This window comes from Colletotrichum higginsianum, assembly GCF_001672515.1.
Source record: "Colletotrichum higginsianum IMI 349063 chromosome 7 map unlocalized unitig_7, whole genome shotgun sequence".
NCBI lineage: Eukaryota > Fungi > Ascomycota > Sordariomycetes > Glomerellales > Glomerellaceae > Colletotrichum > Colletotrichum higginsianum.
In genome coordinates, this window is record NW_017263917.1 from 890976 (window position 1) to 914271 (window position 23296).

Below are 23296 nucleotides of genomic sequence, written 5' to 3' on the forward strand. Positions count from 1 at the left end.
TTCCGGTATTATTTTTGAAGAGGTAAAAAAAAGATGGGGGGTGGGGGGGCTGCTTGCTTATCGTGTGCAGGCCCTTAACATTCCATCTTCATCGAGAATACAGAAAATGTGGGTATCCGGACCTCACTTCGATGAGGCCACGATCCCATTACAAACCGATCCGCACAACGCCGGAGTCTCGGGGGACCCGGTCCGAGTGACCACCTTACTGTTGCGACCGCCAATGACGCTCGCTATAGTTTACTGATGATGAAGAGGACATCTCATGATGCCGCAGTCGCAGTGTGCTCCGTCTCTCGCTTTTAGGAGGGCAAAGGCTGCACGTCGACTTAGTTTGTGTGAGTCCTAGTCTCGGCTGAAAAGCCTTTTGCATCGTCTTCGTCGTCTTCACATCATTCAAAACTATGTACAGGTAGGCGTTACTCCCGGGCCACGTCGATCAGGTCAGCATCCTGTCGGATCTGGCTAGAGTCGGCCTCCCTCGACCCCTTCCTACCCGCCGCCCATAGACAGGCAAGGACCAGCACAGCATCCAAAGCCACCCGATCTTGGGATCCCCACTCCACCATTACACGGGGCATGCATTTTGCGTCCATCTCAGGGATCCTGCCATTTCATTATCAGTTCTCCAAGCTGCCTCTTAATAGCCCATCTCAACAGTCCCTCCTTGTCGTTTCTTTCCAACTTGCCGTAGCTATCCTAAAACAAAACACTCTGTATTTTGCAATCCCTATTTCGGAAAGCGAGATGGGGAATAGGTGGGTTTTCATCAGAAAGTGTCAATACCGAAAGAAAGGAAGAACGGTATGAATACCACAAGAAAGGAAAGGGGGGGGGGGCGAGTTGATCCCGATCGGGTCGTCTTGACACGAATCGCCCGATTCGATAGGGGACGGGTTCGTCTGCTTTTGCAACCTACTTACGCCATTGCGACAACCCGCGATGAGAGAGGCAAAGCCTGTTTTACCCTGTCTGCTTCTGCCGCAAACTCAATCCAGTCTCGATGAACTCTACCGCGGCACTGCACCAAGCCTACGATGTACAAGGATCAGCCTTCCCCCCTACCCCTTCATCAAGCGCTCGATTTCAAAGCTCGCAGAGTTCGGAGGGGCCAAACCCACCCTTGTCTACATCCAACACTGCAAGAGAGTTTTGCTAACTGCTCAATGTTCTCTGGTTCCCCCTTCCCCACGTGAAAACTTGGTACCAATGGCACGGGTGCCTGATCACTGGGCTGCTTTGCTGTACCTATACAGCAAGGCCAGTGACGATACCATAAGGGGAAGACGGCCAGCTAGGGTGATACCGAAATTCCGTAGCCGCGATGCGGCTTTAGCAGTCTCGCAATAGCCGTTGGATCATAAACATTTCCCTGACATAATTACCAATGAGCCGAGATGCAGGCGGGAATGTCAAAGAGTTACAGCAAACAGCTTTGTTCATCACGTAAACGTTGTCATCATTCAAAAGCCGATAGCCGCTGGTTTCCATATGCCAATAAACGCCGGATACATCAACAGATAGTCGTAAAATGGACCACCATTCAACCACCTTCTCATTGCCAACTCCACGTGGAATAATGAAAAAAGGAGATTCTTCCCCCATTTATGCCAAAAAATAAAAAAATAAATCGCAATACAAGACAAGTCAACTCGACTCTCACATGCCTGTAGCCGAGGCTGTCTTCCCGTTGTGCCTTTGTTTGTCCCATGGAACGTCTCTTCTGCGGCGCTCGAGTTAGTCATCCCGGATTCATTCTCCTAGAGTTGAAACCAAAGCAATCCAAAACGAGCATTGGGGAAAAAACATAGCGCAAGTAGGAATAGTGGTGACTAACGAGCTGTTCCGAGAGGCTGCCAGGCAAGGCTCCACGTAGTCCGGGAATAATGTTTCAAGGGGCTGGGCAGCCAGGTTCCATGGTGGTTGGTCCAACTAAGATTTGTACTTAAGATCTTCTTGATCCCTCGTCGGCGCTCAAGCGACCTCAACATGCCTCTGTTTTGGGCCACAGAGGGCAGTGTGAACACCAACCGCCAGACTTGTGTCCCATGGCAGGTTGTGAGAATGATCGAGTTAAAGCACACAGAGTGACCCATGAGGAGGGTGTCGTGGCCACGTGATAATATGTAGCAGTCTCTCGTCCCGGACGGAATGGCTTGGCTGGCGTATGTGACAGACCAGACCCGATATAATTCGAATCTTACCCAAAAAGGGGAGATGTAGTTCTCCGCCCAACATATTATTGGTTCGACTCGACGAGCCAGGTTTTGTTCCGACAGGAGATGAGGTGCGCGCAAGGTCAGCCAACCCGATGTCCACGGTATCTGTCCAACGGGTAGCACAGCCACGATCTGGTTTAAGGTATGGTATATCCGGAATCCTGCCAGGCAATGAATGTGAAGAGTTCATGACGGGTTTGCCCATGGCTTCAAATGATCCAGGTGTCCGGAATCCAAGAAAGTGTTTCCAGTAGGGTGAAGTCCCAACGGTTGCAGGTCCAGCTGACTGTGGCGTTAGGAACGAGAGTCCTAGACAAAAAAGAGTGGTATATACCACGAAGATCCTTGAAAGAGGGTTGAAGGCGTGACAAGATCCCTGCTGGGGAGGGATTCTGAGGTATGTACAATCCGAAGACTCACCTTACTGTCCAGATGTCGACTTCGCCGTTCTATTAGGAAACACCATAAGTCGCCTAGAACTCCGGTAGTCCAAATAGGAAAATGAAACCCAGACCAGGAGACAGTAAAATGACTTCACATCCCGCCATCAAGACAGGTCCAGACAGCAAGGTGGTCCAATCCAGGTTCGGCAGCTTAACTGATGGCGTTTCTTTTTTTCCGTTCCAGATCCCGAGCCATAAAAACGTGCAAGCCATCGCGTCTGCGTGCTTGCCAAAGGAAATTCAATCGAGTAGAAAAGTCGTTGGCCAATCCATGTATGCAGTCGTAAAACGTCCAGGGTATGCGACAAAAGTCCATTTTTGGTGGCAGTCCAGGTAAAATCCGGGAAATGTCCAGGCAAGATGGCAGAGAACCTGAGGTAAACGGGTCCGGAGTAGATTAGAGCCAAGGAAACTCTGAGCCGGTGCAAAGCCAAAACGCCAGCAAAGCCAGACAACGGGTTGCGAGATGCAGACTTGCAACTCACGAGGTGGTTTTCACACCTCTCAAAGTCCAGGGAAGGTTCTATCCGGGAGAAACAAATGATAAAGGAAGCCGACGCCGGTGATGAGTCTCCAAGTCCAGGATCATTAGGATGAAATTCATAACAGACAACTCACGAGACGGGTGTCTCGTGCAGTCAGAGTGGCTACAATAGTCCAAGGAATGGTAACGTATTAGCGGCGGGGAGGGCGGTGGCGGTCGGATTGGTGATGACTCCGGTCAGAGTCCCTTTCACGGCGAGGGTGCGATCCACTGCTTGACACCTGAGTTTTGGAATTCGTAGGGGTGGCGGAGGTGCGAGGGGCAGGGGGTTGCTCATACTGTGATCCTTGGCCAGAAATGGACGGGTGGGCGGGGCCACCTGCTGGGGACGCTACACAATCAGATGGGAGTCGTCAAATTAGACTGGGAATGGTTACGCACCGCGTCCGTACAAGGGATCAGAAGCCACAGGCGCAGAGCCGTACGAGGCCGATGTCGAAGGTGGGTAATAGCCGGAAGGGTAACCCGCCGGAGCCTGTGATCCGGAAGAGTAAGTCTGTCCCTGCTGGGGCGCCATGGTGGTAGGGGTCCGAGAAGGCTGTCCAGCGCCGTACGGGTCTGCGGGGTAGCCGCTTCGAGCGAGGTTCGCAGCGGTAGCCATGTAGGGAGGTTCTCCATATCCTTGAGCCATCTGTCCAGCGTATCTGGGGTCCCTCGGGTCCGGCTGGGAGTACGAGCCTCCAGAGGCATAGGATGACGAATACCCACCACCAGAAGAAGGAAAAGAGGAAGGTTGCTGGGCGTAGACCGCAGCAGAACCAGAGTAGCCCTGGGTAGAGTTCCCTGAGTATCCAGGGGCTTGAGATCCGGGGTATCTGGGGGCGCTGTCATAGGAGTCACGTCCCACGTCCGGGTAGCCAGTGGAATCCGTAGGGCCATAGTGTTGGCGTGCGGAATGAGTTTCCGACTGGCGGTACCCTGCTGTAGGGGAGTTAGATCGTCTCGACAAAGGAGCCGCCGCGTCTCGCGAGACTAATGTACCTCCTGAGGTGTTCCGGGCGGCCTGTTGCCGCCTCTCTGCTTCCCATCGCGCAGAATCGGCCTTCAAGTCATCGATCATGGCCTACAAAAAATTCGCGTCAATATGATGGCCAGGAAGCGCGGTGCCGAGCTATTGAACTCACTGTTGTTAGGTTCCGATAGGCTGTGATGTAGTAACCCTGGACTACTTGGCCGGTCTGGGGATTCTCGTAGTGACCAGGGCGCACAAGAGCATCATTTCCGAGGTAACGGCAGATGTCAGCGGTGATGACCTCGCGGTCAATACCGTCTCTCGGGACGAAGTACTCGTTGGAGCGGACGCTGGAAGGGGCAGTGGAAGCCGAACTGGCCGGGGGACCACGCGACTGTCTCGACATATTGAGGCTTTTTTGTATGGTTCGGTGTCGTTGTGGTGATGGGCGAAGACGAGGTTGGGGATGTTCGGTCGAAAGAGGTGGGAGAGGTAGGAGGGAGCAAGACGAAGGAAGAGGAAAGGGAACCTGCAAGAAAAGGGAACCTGCAAGAAAAGGGATTGTCGACGAGATGGCGGGAAAGAAGAAGAGAAGAGCAGGAGCGAAGAAAGCGGGCAGGGAGTGGGTGGTGGCAGAAGAAAAGGAACAGACCAGAGTCTGGCTCTTCTCTTGAGGTGGGGCTCTGGTCGGGAAAACCGGGACCCCTAGCAGTAACTGCAGCTACCTAAGGTACCTACCTACCTTTTCTCCTCCAGGTAGGTACGGTAAAGTTATCAACGTGGACCAGTGGCCGGTGACCAGTGTCTGGTGGACGGGCCTATGAATGGTCACCGATACCCCCCCCCCTTTGCACTTTTTTCTCTCCCACTGCGGACGGTACTGGCCCGTTGAAGCGTGTAGAATGTACCCGCTACTGTCCAGTCCAGTCAATGTACAGATACAAACACGCACACACAAACACACACACACACACACACATTATCTATCTATCTATCCTCAATCTCTCTTCTGGTAAAGATGGGAGCGAGGCCCTCTCCCTCACACAGTCTCTTTTCTTCCTGATTATGCCAGTCAAGGGCTCGGGACCGACCAGAGCAGAACCATCAGGGTTTGTTGGCAACACATTATTGGCTAACAGTCCAAAGAATATTCCCTCGCGCAGCAAGTAAACCCTGCCAACCTGGTAAATATGCCACCCAACCTGCCCCCTAGTGCAAGAGGGGTGGCTAGGAGGAGACGGGCGGTGCAGCATCTCTTGTGCTGTCCAAGTACAAGTACCCCGGACAGTCTGGCCGGCCGACGAGCGTCTGCCTGCGCAGCTGGACCTGGCCCCCAGTCCGGTGGTGGTGATGGTTCTGGTGAGAAGAGTAAAAAGAAAAAGAGGGCGTGGTAGAGCCAACAAAAGAAATATGGCGGGACACAGAGGCAGGCGAGCGAGCAAGAACTGGGCACAAAACAGGCGGAGAGCGGTTGGGCGGCAGCAGGGAAGCTGGTTGGGTGGCGGCCGCCCTGAGTGGACGGAGCCTCCGAGGCGGGTTGAGGTGCAGCTGGAGAGGTTGGGTCGACTTGTCGCGCCCAGCCCCGAATGGGATACCGATGAGTCGAGGACTTCCCTGCCACACAAAAACCCGCAGAGATGACGGCGCTGAGCAGAGCATCTGCAACTTCGAGGGTGTACGTAAGGCGAACCAGACGCAACCCAGGCAAGCAGCTAGGTACAGGGCTCCCCCAATTCTTCAAACAGCCCAGCAACAAGCTGGCCGATCGTAATTGCAGCAGCCGAGAAGGGGGCCAGTCCAGCATGTATGCGATGCGATGTGTCACACGTGCAGTGTCCAGCTCCAGGCGACGAGAGAGGCAGAACGATGGTACCCTGCGGTGAGGGTAAGTGAGAGAAATACAGTCGGTCACGCGTGTCACAACAACGGGGGCTCCAATCCGTCGTCGCACGGGCTCGGTTCGATGGCATATTTTGTTCGTCACCGCCTCCGCCCTTCAGCACTGAAGCGACGAGGCTATTACTTGCTGCCCAAAGGTGGGAGAAAACGTTTGAGCTGAGTGCGCGAGAACAATGTCGGTGGTTTGAACCTTCTCTTCCATGACCAGGTACCCATCCCCGAACCTGGCTGCGCGTAGTGGTGTATTCCCTACGCTGGGGCCTCGGGAGGATTCGAAATCGATCTAGACCTCTGGCTTCAAGAACCCTCTCTTGAGACTTTGGATGCCACTGAGGCTGAAGCGCACTCGTTGGCTTGGGATGAAATTGTTTGGGGAAGACGAGGCTCGTGAGTAGTCCGTTCTGGATCATATTTTGTGTCATCAGGCCCTCGCTGGCGGGGATGGGAATGTGTCGAGACGCCACGACGGTTGGCTAGTACAGTGGCGTTTGGGGCATCGAGACCTGGAGACACCAGCAAGTCCAGAGTTGCTGGTTCCCGATATTAGCCACGCTTATTGCTGAGGCACCCGGGAAGTTTTACCTTGTCCTACATCGGACAACAATAGCACAAACGACGGAATAGAGAGATACAATATACACACGGGGAGTTGTACTCTCGGTTCCAGTAGGTAACCGTCCGAATCATGCTGAATGTACAAACAAGGCGCCCGCCAGCTCTCAGGGCCGAACTCTAGTGGATCCTGGACCTTGAGACATTATGGAAGTCGTGGGATCCATCCTGGAATACAGAGTACACGGGAAGGAAACCGTTTAGACCTCCTTTTGTGCCGACTTCAATGCCTAGTCCCCGATGTTGCCTCGTTTCGTATCTCGGTATTTTCCAATTTTGTCGGCCAGCTCGTCCCAGTCTTGATACCCTACCAGGACGGGACATCCCAGCTCTGTAAGGCGACAATACAGCAGCCGAACAGGCTCGGTTTTCCGGCTGACTTGCACCAAGACTCCGTGGTTGTGGAGCGTGGGGCAACGGCCTTGCCTTGCATCCTGGCCCTCGACTGCCGGCCTCTTCGGCGCACTTCTCCGTTGCCTGTCCTGTCTTGAACTTTGAACGCTGGGTTGCTGCCATGTTTACAACAATCAACCTCCGCGTTGCTGTGAGTCCACTCACTCAGGGTCGGCGGAGTGGTCCATCCCGTCGTTTCTCTGTCAACCAACCGTTGGCTTATCGCCGCCAACTGCCGGGGATGCCCCCGTCCATTTGCTCCCGGTGCTGTCCGCGGCGACCCATGTCCCAAGATGAGGCGTGCCTGTGAGTATTTTCCCGCAAAAACTATTTCATGTGGGTTGCTGGTTGGTTGGCTAGTACTGTAGGCTGGTGGTATCGTGTGTATGTACTACCTATGTAGCGGTATGTAGTGATGGTTGGCGTCGTTGGGTATCAATGCTTCGCGCCAAAAGAATTGTGGCCCAACCCACATCACTAGCCCAAAAAATGCATAACCCGCGACCAATCACTTGTACGTCATCTGGATTTGTGACACCATGGCCACACGCAACCAAAGCGGCTCGCGAAGGACCGTCCAGCCTTCACATGGAACGGCTTCGACTGGAGACCTAATGTTTGGTTTCTAGGCCACCACCGCACCCGTCCACAACCTTTCTTCTTTTCCTTGACGCCATCTGGTATCGTCGTGTCTGAAGCCTTACTTTCTACAGCCCCTAGCTAGCGATCCCAATCGACATCCAAGCCGCGATGATCCGCGGGTGACCGCACAAGGGAATTGGAATGACGACACTTGCGGGTAGGTGTTATCCACATGCATCAAACCCAAACTCGCGAATAGAGCCGGTCATCCCCAGTTCCATGTCCGTCCCTGTCCCATCAGGCTGAGAGCTTCGCCAAGTGGCCTCGTCCTCGTATCTTACATCCACGCAATACTCTGTACAAGTACGTGTAGATGCAACCCAGCACGATGCCGTGAGTGACTCCCAGGGCAGTGATTGAATCGTGTCTCCTGATCCTGCTTCCCCCCTCCCCCCGGTTGAACAGACTTACTTCCCAGTTCGTCCTCCGGATGCCCAACTCAACGGTTGGAGACGCATAGACGGGGTCCTGAGTTTGCATCGTCCCTGACCCGTAGAACAGTGGAACCACCTACCCTGCTGTGAGTGGAACGAAGAGCACTTGCCAGGTCCATTTCCAACGTTCGCCGGGGACCTCGCCGTCAAACGTATGGTGCCGCGGTAAACCCTGAACAGAACATCAGGGCGAGAAGTTTACCAACTTTCAAGTCTCGTTAGATATAATTATCAGGCGGCAGGCAGGATCCGCTCGACAAACTTTTGGCGTGGTTCCGATATCTTGGATGTTTGTAGGACTCATCCAAACTTCAACTTGCTTTGTCCTTGTTCGAGCTTGCCGCCGCGTCCACCCCGCTTGGCCGATACACCTGATGGCTTTGGGCCAGACTTGCGGGTTGCAGAGTGGTTGACAAACGCGGATTCAACACGTTCTTCGTCCTGGAGGTCCTTGGCAAAATGCCAATCCTCGTGGCTCTGATGCTCATCGGGCGTTTGAAAGCGCGCGTTGCACCGCGAACACACGAACGCTACAACTGGCATCTGATGAGAGTCGGCGTGGCCCTCCGGGACCTCATTTCGGGTGTCGAAACCCTTTTCTGCGATTGCATTGGTGAAATTTGATTCGTTGTCGGTGGAAACGCCTCGTGTGAAGAATCGATCGATCGCCCCTCCGTCCATCCGTTGCCTCTTGGAAGACGGCTTTTCCTCAGACGTTGATGGACGGCTTGCTTCGCGGCTGGTCTGTCTCAAAGCTTGGGCTTCCTCTCCTTTCAGCAAGAAAGCGCCGATGCCCATGTTGCCGGTCACACCATCTTCAAACCCACCCACGCTCAAGCTCAGGTTAGCGCAGGGCCAGATACTGCCTTCCGTCATGATTTGGTTCATCAAGCTTTTTGCGAGCTCAAACAGAGCTTGCTCGTCAAGAGTTTTGCCTTGGGGAATCGGTCCTTGACGTGATTTGGTCTGGCCATCGTGTCGATGGTGCAAGTTGATGGTTCTCGGCCTGCGTTTGTTCTCCAAGACGCCCTCCTCAACCAGTCTGGCAAAAATGTCGGCAGCAAAGATCCTCAGCCATCTTACAGCCTGTTCAGGAGTGTTGATGTAGGGCCGGAAAGACTTTGCCGAAAGCATCGACTTGATCTGCGTGCGGGAGTTGACCTCGCTCAGGTCGATACCACGGATGGTGTTATGTACCCAACTCCCTGTGTCATGGCCCAGTTTTGCTTTCATTTGCTCCAGAGGGATAGCCAGAAGCTCACTGACTGCGTCGGTATTGAAGGTGGACACTACGTTTTCGCCGAGCTTACCCCCGAGATTGCGTATTTTAGTGAACTTGAAGCCAGATAGGAAATGTGACACGGCTCGGTTTCGAATGACAGTTTGCTGGTTGGGCTTCTTGTGACCGGAGCCCAACTTGCTGAGTAGCTTGTTCTTGGCGATGCCTGCCGAACATGTGTACTGTAGCCTCTCAAAGATCTGGCCTCGGACATGTCGCACAATTTCGGATCCAATGAGGATCGCCACATCGTCCCAGTCTGGGTCCATAGACTCTTCCTCCTCGTTCAGGTCGACGAGGGCATCTGCCTGCCAGTCAAGTGCAGCTACGGAAGGGCCTGGGAGATTTTCGGTCGGATCATCGTAAGGGGGCGGGTTTGCCAGCTCGGGGAAGCGTCTCAATAGGATTTCGTGCACCTGGGCGGAAAGGTCGAGGAAGACCTCATCGATGCTAGCTTTTTCGACCTTTTGAAGGTCCGAGGGCAAGCTTTCTTTGATGACTGCCAGAATCTTCCTGCACTCCAGACGGTAAGGGTCGAGCGAGACCTTGTCGCTCTGGATGTTGGCGGCGGCGTCATCACGGTACGCCCACTTTTCGTCGCCCTCGCGCCATGTGGCTACGTGCTGGGCAACTAGAGTAGGACAGAGCTTCCTAGCATCCGTCAAGGTGCAATGGCGGCCGATTCCACGTTCACGTGCTGGGTAATTGACGGCAATCAGACCTTGCCTGAAATTATAGTCAGTTGACGACCTGATGGACCATACACGAGCTTACATACCACTGCTGAACTGCCAGAGGTTGGTCCTTTGGTACACCCAAACGTACCATCTCACATTGTGCATAGAAGGCATCCAGGTCAACGTGGGCTATGACTCGCAATGGGCATGACGGGTTGTATGTCGCTAGCTGAGAGAGGTGCTTGTAGTTGAACCGAGACTTTCTCCCGTCAGCGCCAGGAATAGGAGAGGAGAACCGAAAGGGCTGCGAGGACGACATGATTCCGAGTGCCTGTTCGGCTTTTTTTTTTTTTTTGCCCGGGTTCAACGGCAGACTCCAGCGGTTGACATAGGACACAGACGAGATTGAAAAGGCCTGTGATTACCAGAGGCTATGCTTGGGTGCAGGGGAGAGGACTGGCCAGTTCCTGCACTGATAGATATGATAGGTAACCACCTACCTAGGTGATACGGCGTAGGTATGGGAGTAAGGAGGTCGTCGAAGTAAACGCGCTTCAAAAACCAAAAGCGCGCCTTCCTAGCTGCCGTCGTCTTGCGCTTGCCAAAAGGGGCTAGTGTCACTCTTTGGTTCCATTTTATCTCGGCGGGTAGGTGCTAAGCAGACCTCGATTCGTGGAGCATGAGTAGGAGCACTTGACTTCCTCTCCCTTCAGACACTGGAAAACTGTATACTGGATGGGTCTCCTTTCCACGTTACGAAACACCGATTCTTACCTGCTATTGACGATTGATCTGCAGTTATCGAAGCGATTTGTGGCTTTCAGAAACAGTTGGCATGGCTACGCCTTGTTCGACCGGCTGAGCGGCTGCGCCCTTCCTGTAACACAAGACACATTTGCCACGTATTCAGGCAATCAATGTATCAACAGACCTCCTCATCAGGCCACTCCCCATAGTTGACCTCTTGAAATAGAATTCCTCGGCCGAGTACTCAACTAGCGTCTTGGTTCTGTCGTGCTTTCCTCTGATATCAGAGAACGTCTCAGCATCAGTGGCCACCGGCGTGGTCTCGTTTCTTCAACGACTCCCCCCTACGCCCCCCCCCTTTATCCCCCAATTATTGTGCGATGCCGCGATGATTCGTGACGCGCTGTTCACAGGATGATCTTCCGAAACCAGCTGCTTGTGAATACAGTCCCAAGTTCTGCTTCTTTGCAATCATCGAGCGACCTGGTTTTGGTTCACGGCACACAGGCTCTCCGCTGCGAGATATCTGGTGTTTACCCAATCACTTCATCGTCCGCACATCAATGGCTCTTTCGGAGCCGCCTCAATCGCGAATTACAGTGACGACGGAAGACGGACGACGATGACCACCACTCTCTCTGCAGTCTTAGTTTTCCCAAATCTGTCATTTACATGGAAAAGATGTCTATCGTTCATTCCCGAGCAACGTACACATTGTGTCTCCCAATGGAGGGCCGCACCGCTTGACTTCTGAGAATGTAGCAAACCTCATCATCAGACACGCCCCAACCCATCACGGGTCTTGCCAGAGAAGCCAATGCAAGGCAGAAACACCCTTGAAACATATCGGCAGAACATGAACCAAGACTTAGATGTCTGCCGAGTCGTCTCCAGTTGAGTGTTGGCATACAAAATAGTGAAAGGCTACTGCCTTCAAGTCCGCGTTGAACAAGAGACTTCAAGTAGATTCCGTATCTCAGACAGGTTGGTGGGCGCCAAGAAGCTGGGATGACAGACGAGGCTAGCCTGCTGAGCCAACGTTTATTCATCAATTGCCTGCAATGCCTTCTCCAGGTGGCGAATCGCACATTTCATGCTGCACATCCAAAGAAAGGGGGGGTAGTGTAATCATTAATACGATGGGGTTCAACTCGAGAGACGTTCAGTCTCCTTCCCTCATTCAACATACTCGGCTTCTGGCATTCCCGTCAACACTGTATTTTTGCCCTTTTTTCTTGTTTCTTTTGGTTTTCTTTCCGTTCTAGATTCCTCTTTGGGGGATTTACAGTCGCCAGCACACCATTTCTGTCAAAGCAGGCTCGGGGACTAGTACAAGTCCGAGGGCTCGCATGGTCTACAGCAGTAATGCTGCTTTAGCGTCTTTTCCGGCCAATCCGACCCGAAGATTGGAAGTAAGCTCACTCCCAATCGTACTTCCTTGACAACGGAGCGTCTGGTAACCACCACTTGGAGCCTAGAGCCGCGTACTACAAAGTATGACACCCCTCGATGACTAACGGAGTACAAAACTTGATATGACGAAAAGTGAACCAATCGAAGCCACCTTACCATCCGGGCCCATGCTCTACGTAATGCCGTGATAATTGCCGTCATCGATACATGATAAACTGACACCGGTCTTATCTGGCAGCTGGGATCGAAAGCCTCTCGGAGGAAACCAAGGGCCCTCTGCTGGTTGGCCATCTCTACGCAAACCACTTATTAAGGTGAAATGTTACGGCATGATACAATTCGCAGCGAGAATTATGGATACTCAGGTGGCCGACCAACTTGAAACCCACCTCGAGCGGCTGGTCGATTGACATTCTGAAGCCACCCTCTCGAGCTGGCACGATCAGGCAGTCAGGCGGGATGCTTCGAGAATCATGCCGCAGACACCTTTTCTGTGACACCCGCATCTTATAGCGGCTCGGACCATTGGTATGCCATTGTTTCATTACAGGTCCATGATCTCGAGGCTTCCTGGGAAGTTCCTGATTAAATGGTAATGATTTCAATAACTGCTTACAGCTTAGAATGGACATGAGCGTTGAGAGGGAAAAGGGACATTGCTGTTGACCGAGGAATTATATTTATGACCACAAGCTGGCAGACCGAGAGCTGTTCGATATTTGACCAAACAAACACGAGAGCTCATCGTCCTCCTCGGGTTGGCTGCCAACCTTACTTGCTCTTCCACGGATCAATGCTCTGCTAGATCTGCAGGGGAATAAAACAGCGCACTATGGTTTTGAATATACCTGTCGGTTCAGTATCTTGGAACGAAATTGGTTCGGTAGTCCCGCTGGGCTTCTGGCCATGCATCATCTGAAGGGGGTGCCGGTTTACCGAAGTCGAGACAACAGGTCGCTCCAAGGTTCGTAGAGTTCCCAATGGCAATTCTTGAACATTTTATGGAATCGGCGTACCATAAACCGTCCTTTCAAGGAGTTTCAGCCATGTCGTGTTCGTCTGGAGGTGCGATACACAACACACGAATCTGATGTTGGATGACGGGTACTCCCTTAGCCCAAGCGACTGTTCCAACAACTTTCGTTGAATTGAAGTGCCTTGGTTGCTCAAATTGATGACCGAGAAGCTTGGCTGTAGAATTGCCTACTAATGCTTTCAGCCGGCTCTCTATTGAGTCTCTCGGTCTTCGTCAGAGATATGTAGAACAAGAAGTTTACTGTCATAGCGTGTGGTTTGGAGCACGCTGATGTAATACACAGGACTCACCCTGGTGGGTCGGATTTTGAGTTGTGCCAGTCAACTTTTGATCTCTCCCACGCCTTTCTTCTTCATCTATACCTTGCTCCGGCTTGTTTGACTCGTCACTTTGAGCTCCATTGAACGTATAGGTGTCTTGAACTATTGGGTTCTAAACCTTTTTGGTTTAGAAGGGCATCTGCGATATAATTTGTCATCAATTGTTGGACCCAGGAACAGGTAGGATAGACCCCAATCCAGTGTTTACTCGATTTGTTGTTGACTCCAAGATAGGTCGCATGATGGCTACGATACCGATGCAGCCTTTCCTCCTCACCACACGGAGACTATGGACGACGGATCCTGAAACTGCTGCCAGTGCAAACAGAATAAAAACAACGCACATTGTGGGATGGACGGCTACGAAAAGATGAAGTGTTCGAATGCGCCGTACAATCACACAAGATGTGAGGATGATTGTACCAATGTTGTCTGAGGCGTAGTGGGCGGCCGACGGTCCAGTTTGTAACTCGGCAAAGATGATTTCGGTTTCTTAAAACGGCTGATACACTGTCTGACTTCGAATTGAGGAGCCTTACTGGGATCTGGCTTCCTTCTCTTCATCTTCCTTGTTGGCACGAGATGTAACCGGGAGAACGAAAGATGGGCCGCCGGAGATCGGAGCAAACACTCCGCTTTCAACAGACGCCGCTCCGGCTCAGTGGGTCCATCTTCAGAGACTGAGAATGTCACTCGGCTACGCTACAGCGGCGACAAAATCCTGGTATGCCGACTAACACAAGCGTATGGGAGGCAAAAGATCCTGCAGGTTTGTTGGTAGGTCCTTGAAAATACAAAAACAGAGCTCAAATACTGTCGTTCGGTTTTCAACAAGGTGACAGCACGCGTCTGTGATAAGATTAATAATTACATAAGAGAGTGTACCGACAAGTAAGTATGTGTCTGCACGGATATGTATGCCAACGTGAATCGCCGGAGCTCCCCAAGGTGCCCGAACCTCCCAAAACGCCCCTCGAAAAATATTCCTGGCCCATGGGTATCTTCTTCTCTTACCTAGTAGCCGCTTGGCCGCATCTCCCGCATTTCCAGTTCACCAGAGGGTTGCTTGGGATCGGGTAGGCCATGCCTTTCCCGGAGGGTCTGTATCAACGGGCCCATCTCGTAGTCACTCTCCATGCTGTCGTGGTTGACACAAGGTGATCCGTGAATGGGCAGAAGCCAATCGACCAAGCCATGTCCCATGACAGACGTCCAATTCCTCCTGTAGCCAAGATCCCACGGGTTTTCATCCGGCTCAGTCCTAACAATGGCAAAAGTACGGGTTGCGAGGCGATCGCGCGAAGTCCCGCTGTCCACGGTAGCATCTGATGAGGTGGATATCCCCTGCGGATACTTTGGTAGAGGATACGTGACTGTCCCGTAGTCGCTGCCAGAACGAGTGCCGTCAGGCACCCTGATCGCTAGCTGATGCACCCACGACTTGCGGAGGGCATCGATGTTGGTGATGTTGAGGAGGATGAAGCGCCACGAGGTCGCGGTCATGAGGAAGGTAAAAAGACCAAAAAACGCGGCGATGGCAACGCCCGATATTGTCCTACCGTCGACTGTGCCGTCTCGCACCTGCAGCGCGAGACAATAGGCAGCCTGGGCGAGAGCAACTGTGCAGTACAATGTGCAGTAGAAGGTGAATTGGGCGAAGAATTTGAAGGCTACAGTTTCGTCAGCATCAGAGCATTTGTAAGGAAACGTTCGGGGAGTAGCAACACCTACAAGTCTCCGATACCATGCCGCCGACCCAGGGGCAGTAATGATCCATTTTCCGCACGCAACGGCCCACCTCGCTCGAGTGATGGGCGCGGTCAGGCTTCCAGTTGCGGCACTCGGAGCACCACTTGGGCCGTCCGTCACTCTCGCACACAAATACTTCTTTGCTGTAGAAGCCTTCAAGACCGGGGCTATCCGGGTCTTGGTCAGGGCCAGTATAGTACGGCTGGCTTTCTAGGTCGCCCTCTTTTCTCCGCCTGCGCTTCTTGTTCGACTCCCTCGAAGGGTGTTGCGCCTGAGGACCTAGCGGTACCAGACCTGGGTCTATCTTGATTTCGAGGAAGGTTCGTAAGTAGGTGGCGATGGTGAGGAGGTAGAAGAACAGGTAAATCGTGATTGTCGAGACTGCGGCGCCGACTTCGCCCCTGGTTTTGTACAGATAGTCGACTGCAGAAAAGGTCAGCCAATTCATCAAATACGCCCCGGGATCTAAAGGAAACCAACTGCCCAGGTAGGCCACGATCACGTAGGTGGCATAGCCGCTTGTGCCGGTGATTATGATGGGGATGATGCGCGTCACCCATCGCGAGGCACATTTGGTGCTGGTGGCTTGCGACATTGCAAATGTGCAATCATTGCCGAAACATTGAGAGTCGGACTGGAAGTTGGGATATAATGCACGGTGAGTGATGCGCGAGGCGCGAAAGCGACGACCAACGGGCTGTAGAGCCGCGGCAGAAGACGATGTGGGGATGCACAGGATTGAAGTCGGTAGTCGAAGGACTCGCTCGACCTGATTTGGTTTGGTGGGTTTGAGGACGGACGATGACGGGACGACAACCGAAAAGGAGCTTGGTCCGTGGGAGACGGATGCAAAAGCGCCTACATGGATACTATACAAGGCATTTTCCACAGGGCCGGGGTGCTGCGGGCACAGTGGGTACAGGTGCGGGAGACGCGCTGCAGACCGCAACAACAATGCATTATGATCTGGACATACGCGGCACACTCGCTGTACAGGTACAGACAAATACCGGTACAAATGTATCAGAAGACACAGTATCTATACCTACCTTACCTAGAAAATAGCCGGTAGATCAAACCTGCAAGCGGGTCAAATTCGACATCAGCCCTACAGCCCTCTTATGTACCCAGGTAACCATCCATATCTCCTCTTTGTCTTCCAGACTCATACCTCCCCACACTCGTCCAACGGCAAATTGACGTCTTTTGTGACCCCGGGTTTGCGGAAGACACTGTCTCTTCTTTATCGGAACAAATCCAGGCCATTCCCGTCGAACCTTCGTCTCCGGCGCTCCGCTCATCAACTACGTGTATCATTCCGAACTATCGGGCCGGCTCCCGGAGCCCGGAAACGGTCCATCTATCAGAGCAGGGAACCAAACCCCATCCCTTCTTCAAGCGACAAGGTCCGACTTGGCCGATTTAGGCGCGCGTTAGAGATGCGCAACAGCCCCTGTCCTTTTTCATTCGGCACACTCGGCAGCGCCAAGCTGAGACTTCAACTGGGACTTTCATGGGACTGGCGCTTCAGCTGTTCCGACGCAAAGAGGCTTCGCCAATGTGATCCAACTCCTCGGGTGCTCCGTTTTCCGTTTAAGACTCCTCGGTTCAATAGGTTCTGTCAATTTCACCTAGAACCTGAAAAGGGGTGGCTGAGGTTAGTACTTGGTCTCGTCAGCACCCGCCGCCCGAAATGGTAGGCCGCTACGCCCGCATTTGATCACGCGAGTCCAGAAACTACCTGACATGTTTTGATGGGTCTTGGTATGGCTCAGACTATCTTGCGCGGCAGGCCTGTTCTCGGATATACAGAGTAAGACGGCATCAAGATCGTCCGGCAAGCTGCAGGGCTCATAGCGGATGCGAGGTAAACTGCAAATACCTCCGCCTTTCTCTCTATGGTTTCTTTGTAGGCAGGTGTGAACAAAGGAGGATTGCGACTCTTCCCAGTTGTGCTGGGCAAACAAGCTGTCGCATCAGCAGTGTGCCGTTGCGTCTTTTTCATAGCAACACAGGCCGACTCCATACTCTTCTGGGGCAGACCTACATGCTCAATACCTATCGAGCCTGTTTCAGGAGCTCTCCTTCGTCGAATCCCACCAAGATCTATTCTCTGACAGAGCACAGAATTTCTACTGGATACAACTTCTGGCATACATTGTGAACGCAATCCGACGTTGTCGGGATTCGCAGAGCCTGCTGTCCAGTCAAACCTTGCCACCTCCAAACGACATAGCACTGGAGGCCAATCACAATCACACCATCCTCACATGTTCTACCTTCAGCCGCGTCTGAACTTGCTTGTTGAGCCTCACAATTTCTCATTTAAGAACTCAACGACTAAAAACAAGGCTGTGTGAGACGGTCAACAGGCCGACATTCGGGACCGACAAGGTCAGGGAAGCGACACCCCTGCCCTGAGGCTCAAGAAAAGAGTCACTTTGTATGAGGTAGGATTGGGCCGTCGGGATTTCTCTTGCTACCTAGGCATCTACATCTAGCCTGAGGTTCACCATAATTACCTTGCTGTGGCCATGGGAGCAACAGAGCCGCATACTATCCCGAGTATTTGACCAACTCATTACCCCAGATCCCTTCTTCTTCCTGACAGTCTGCCATCGTTGTGGACGATACCCACCTCGAACGACAACAGCTGAGCTTGGAACGTCACAGACTGTTGTGACGCCTTTGACTACAGAAAAAGCCACCCAACAACTTACAACACGGCTTCATCTTCCATGTCAATTGACTGCTCTGAATACTTACCTTGGACCATCGATGGTTGATACTCGCCTATCCCTGCTTACAATGGAGTGCCGGCTGTTGGTCATCAGCTGTCGACCGTCTCTCGATTACTTCTGGACTCTGGTTCTCATTAATCGTTACTTGAATCACAACCATCGTCCATTACATCAACTCCTAACCGTCGATCGTCGATCGTAAATCAGTCAGTTATACTGAGGACCTGTCCAACTCCCAACAACGTCTACGATGAAGGAACAACCACATGCGAAGTAAAGTAAGTCTCACGAGTCAGAGTCAGAGTCGGCTGGTTATATTTTTCTCTCTTCAACGCTCTAATCGTTCGTCCCGACCAACGGGAACAGATTACATTCGCGTCATCATTCAAGGACTTGCTGTTGCATTATCTAGGTGCTCAGTTTCAGCACTCGAGGCAATGTACCAGTTCAACAACCAGAATCTGTCTCCACTGAGCACTCCGCGATACCTTCGATTTGGACGGATTTGTTGGCCGATTGACACCGAACATCACTGAGACCATCACGTGCTGGTAGTATCAATAACACCGAGGCTGCATTTGGCCGCGCGCATCACCATGCACGATTACGCAATCATACATTGGACACCTGCAGCCTTCTCTTCCTCCCTTCTTGATTCCTCACAAGAAGAACTAGGGCCTCAACTCTGCTGCCTACGACTGAGGGACGCTCAACTATCGGACCGCCCCAGCCAAGAGCGATTATGTGACGGTTGTTCTTAGCAGTGACCTACGCTTACATGGCTTAGACGTGCATGCAGCCGTGGGGTCGACGAGACTGCCACCCAAGCTTGGGTGGAAGGGTTGGCCAGTTGGTACAGCAGTGTGACTCCCAAGTCAGACAACCCTCGGGAAAAGGGTGAAACTACCTGAGTCGAGAACATAGTTCATACCTGAGATGCGGCTCTGCTCAAAGTCTCCTTGCTTTGGAATTCAGCCTACGAACATGCCTCGCGAATTGGAGTAGCTGCCTGATTGCCCGGTGAGGTCAGCCAGTTTCAGGGCGTTGGGCTGCGTGCCCCCCCCTGCCTCTTGCTTCTCCCGGTCTTTCTGCACAACCGTTGCCAAGCGCAGAGCCGCCAAAAGTACGCTGCAGAGCACACCAGCCAACATCGAAGGATGACTACGGTACTTCATGCCTCCTTTCATCACCCCAAAGTCCTGTTCGGCCGCCCTGCTCCGTACTTTTGGCGCAAGACAGGGAGTCATCTAGAGCTGTGCCCTCATCCCTCGTGGGTCACGTCTGTTGCCGTCATGTCTAGGCTGACTGTTGCAAAGACCTGTCGCCCTCACATCTGCCTGAATTCACCGGAACGTCGCTTGCGAAGACCCCGGGATATGAGGCGTTTCCGCACACACCCCAGCGAAGCAAGGGTTGCACCCTAATGGGCGTGAGGAGAGGCGTTCTACCCAGAGGCGGATTTGGCGATCAACGGCGCGGGATGTTTTGTTTCGTCGGTTGCCCTCGTAAACCTTGTCGAGGCAAGCAGGACGCTTTTCTAATAAGCTAGGAAGTTAACTCATATGGTCTGCCGGAGACTCGGCCATGTTAGCCTCATCCGTGTCGTTCGGCGACTCCGCCTGAGGCTTCATGTACAAAATCGCCTAGTGGCTGTTGTTGCGGGGCTCTTGGTCTTGTTAGATAGCAATTTCACTTCTACAGTTGAACATTGGCATTGTCCTCGTTTGCAGGGGGTATATGAAGGCTTATGAAGGGGTTCTGGTCCCGGCTGTTTGAGTATAGAACACGAAGAGAGAGAAACGTCCTGCACTCGATTAGTATGCCATCATCAGGTTCAGCATCACTCCCTGCATACTTTAGCCTCCAGCTTGTCTAGTTCAACTCAAAGCTTTTGAGATTTTCTTTTCAATCTTCCTCGCTACTCTCAAGACACTTCCACCGTTTACAATGCCTTCCAGATCTTCCAGCACTGTCAAGGTCTGGACCTGCGTGAGTTTCTACAGCGCCACAGTTGCCTTGGGCCGGTGACTGACAACGAGTAGTGCCAATGTGGTGACTCGGGTATGACCACAAGGGTCGACAGCTGCCCGTCCTGCTACTACCATCACCGCTGCGATAACTGCGTCACTCAGAAGGTCAGGGTTAAGGGCGGCTGATTGCAAATAACTCTGACCCATAAACCCTCGACATTGAGTCCAACAACAACCCATTGTGGGGAGGGCCCAAAATGAGAGCCATTGGATTTCCAAGCTAAAGTTAAAAGAGTACGAATGAGAAGGCGTTGGCCGTTCAGATTCGTTCTCGCGCGTCGACCGTTATCTGTTTCTTTTCATTGATCTATATTAGCTGTTTGGCTTTTTTGATGTCCCGTGTAAGCCACGGGACAGGGTTGGGGGAGGCCACTACTGAAGAAGAACGACATGGCGTTCGGGAAGGGGGGGAGGGTCCTCAACTGTCGCTTCTGCTTGTTTTCTTTTTGTATGAGAGGTTACAAGGCAAGGGGTCGTTTGCTCGATAGACTAGAGGTCCCACGATATTCTCCTGCGACATGACTGATTCGCTGTTTCTTCTGTAACGCTGGTACTCCTATCAATCCACGAGTGACTGTGACTTTCAGAAATATGTGTTCATACTCGGTCAGAGTTAAGTTTGATTCTCTTACGTCGTGTAAGTGAGCGACTGAATGTGGTCCTAACACAGCTCCCAGTGTCATCTTTCACCTCGCGAATATGGCGTAAACGACACTTCGAGCCCTTCCAAAGTCCCAAGCTGGGTCGTTTGAGGCAGTTCTTCCCATGCTTCCTCTGGGCTTTTTCCTATCCTAACAACGAGCAGACCCTAAGAATGACAATCACAGTCCATGTATCCTGCAGTTCCCATGGAGCATTGTCCCCGTCAAGTCTGCCTTGAAGCCCTTGCAACCTATTCGATAGGTTGCAAAGTACGATTTGTCTGTGTGCACCGAAAGTATGCCACCGAAGTCACAGAAGGCGCTTGTTCCCTGCGAGAAAGGTGGCTAAGCATAGTTCCGCACCTCAAACGCCATTTCCATCTGCGAGGCACAGTCACATCTCCTCACAAACCTCAAAAGCCAACACTAGGGCGTCCGTGTAAGTTTTCCAGTCACCGACAAGAGCCGATGCAGCATTGCATGATTCGTTCGCACTCGAGGAACTCATCATGACCTCGTCTACGCACGTCGTTAGAAACATGTACAACTTCGGTCACGGCGAAGCACATTGCATGCGTCGAGGAGTGACTTTTCATGCCCTACAGTGTCCCGTTGGCTATCTCCATCAACACCAGGACTTTGTGCCAAAAGGGAAACGGGCTATGGCGAAGGGTGGTATCAAAGGCGCTGACGTCTTGAGGGCTGCAATTCCAACGCAGATGCGTGGGGGCCTGCAGTTGCAGCGAATCTTGTCAGGCCAAGATACCCACGAGGCAAAAGGACCTTGCCTGGTACCTTGCGTAATTAGGGCGACCGCAAGAACACCTCGGTAGTGCGACTGGGCCTCAGCATTGCATGGCTTGGTCCCTCGCGTGGCCTCCTCGGGGGTGGGCATAACGCGTAGTGGTTCGCCTGCTCTGCCTCATCCGTGCATGACATAGGAAACCTAAGACTCTGAGACTTTCTGGAGGAAGTACGTTTCCCGACGACTTGGGAAGCATGCGAAGGGCAAGCCCCCCCACCACCGGGCGACCACGCCCCTTTCTTGCACGCCCTATTTGAGAAAACAAAAGGACCTAGCAGAATGGGCTGTAATGGAAGTGATCTCAATGTAAAAGTAAATAAACGCGTGATTCTTTTTTTTGTGAGCGACGAGGCAATCATAAATTCGACGACTAGAAAAATGACAGGCGCACACTGGTTATGGGGCCTCTGATGATTGGGGTGTGAGGAAGAGCAATGTCACCGAAAGGGGCGATGCTCGCCCAAGCCTTTCGCCTCAGAGAGAGAACTCCATCCAGCAAGCAACCACTCGCTTGTTTCTCACCGATTTTTTCTCTTTCACATGGAGAGAAATATTGGACGCTCACTCATGCGAGCTTCGCTCTACGGTAGACCCAAGACAATGAACGATGGGGATCCGAGGACTTAAAAGGAGCAGCAGAACCCGTCTTCAGCTCGATAAATCAACCTATCCACATCATAACCACTCTCATCCCTGTAAACATCTTACAAGAGACTCAAAGGAAGACAAAAGTATTTCATCTCTCACGAGTACTTCTAGATTTACCCCAATATCTTCAACCAACCCCCAGATCGCAACCATGGGCTCCCACCAGAAGTCATCTAGCTCCAAGGGCCACGGCAGCTCCTCTCACGGCAAGTCCTCCAGCAGCAAGTCCAAGTCTGGCAGCAAGAGGGCTCCCATCTACGTCAACGTTTGGTATTGTGTCAGTGAACCTCCTGCCCCCCTGGCCTCCTTATGCTGACCGAGCCGTTTCCAGGACGCTTGCCACTACGGACCATTAAACCCCTACACTGACGGGCATTGCGCCAACTGCGGACATCAACGCTGCTACGATTGCACGACGACCGTTATTGAGCAGAACCCTGGACAATAAGTTTGTTTGTTCTCAACAAGCCCGGAGTCTCGGGCCCATTGGCGAGATATTCAGACTGGCTACTGTGTAGACCAAACTCTTGTGCATCTCGTGACCGCCGTTCTTTCTAAGACAATCATCTAGAGACTCCTTCACGAGGATGGTTGTCCGAGACAGGGTGGCATCTACACCGCGGTCCCCGCTGAGGTAGAAGATGGGAGTAAGAGAAAGAGGATGAGGAGGAAGATGAGGAGGAGGATGAGGAGGAGGATGAGGAGGGGGAAGAAGGGAAGAGGCTGGCCGCTGGACGGGCTTTAGCATGGATCGCGAGTATCAGTTAGACACCCAACCAAGCAGTTGCGATTTCTCTCGTTTGTATAGTCAGGAACTGGACAGAATATGTTAGACGGAATAGGTTAGACAGAACTATCCCTGGACATGGCACCCGGTAGAATTGAGAGCCAAGTCTCATCAATTGTCTCTTTACCGCTCTCTCCCCCTAGAAAACCCAACTCGTGGCTGGTGCTGCTGAATGCCACCTGGTTCCTTTCACAAAACTGGAGACTGAAAGCCACCTCTCTCTGACTGGATCGGAAACCCCTCTTATTTCGAACTAGTCAAAGTGCAACAGCGGGCCGCCGACGA

General features: G+C 52.5%; 4 protein-coding genes across 4 annotated transcripts; 1 reads left to right on the top strand and 3 right to left on the bottom strand.

Moving 5' to 3' along the window:
* Window positions 1–3579: 3579 nt before the first annotated feature.
* Window positions 3580–4564, bottom strand: CH63R_09984 (transcription factor RfeG; the record flags this gene model as incomplete). Its single annotated transcript, XM_018304958.1, has 2 exons — window positions 3580–4269; window positions 4331–4564. The coding sequence occupies 2 exons, from the start codon at window positions 4562–4564 to the stop codon at window positions 3580–3582; spliced, it is 924 nt and encodes a 307-aa protein (XP_018154382.1).
* A 3874-nt stretch (window positions 4565–8438) lies between these two features.
* CH63R_09985 (ImpB/mucB/samB family protein) lies at window positions 8439–10413 on the bottom strand (the record flags this gene model as incomplete). Its single annotated transcript, XM_018304959.1, has 2 exons — window positions 8439–10143; window positions 10196–10413. The coding sequence occupies 2 exons, from the start codon at window positions 10411–10413 to the stop codon at window positions 8439–8441; spliced, it is 1923 nt and encodes a 640-aa protein (XP_018154383.1).
* Window positions 10414–14624: 4211 nt separating this feature from the next.
* On the bottom strand, window positions 14625–15954 carry CH63R_09986 (Palmitoyltransferase; the record flags this gene model as incomplete). The annotated part of the gene is made up of 2 exons (XM_018304960.1): window positions 14625–15280; window positions 15342–15954. The coding sequence occupies 2 exons, from the start codon at window positions 15952–15954 to the stop codon at window positions 14625–14627; spliced, it is 1269 nt and encodes a 422-aa protein (XP_018154384.1).
* A 6421-nt stretch (window positions 15955–22375) lies between these two features.
* Window positions 22376–22672, top strand: CH63R_09987 (uncharacterized protein; the record flags this gene model as incomplete). Its single annotated transcript, XM_018304961.1, has 2 exons — window positions 22376–22501; window positions 22556–22672. 2 exons carry the CDS (start codon window positions 22376–22378, stop codon window positions 22670–22672), a joined length of 243 nt encoding a protein of 80 aa, XP_018154385.1.
* Between the last annotated feature and the right edge of the window lie 624 nt (window positions 22673–23296).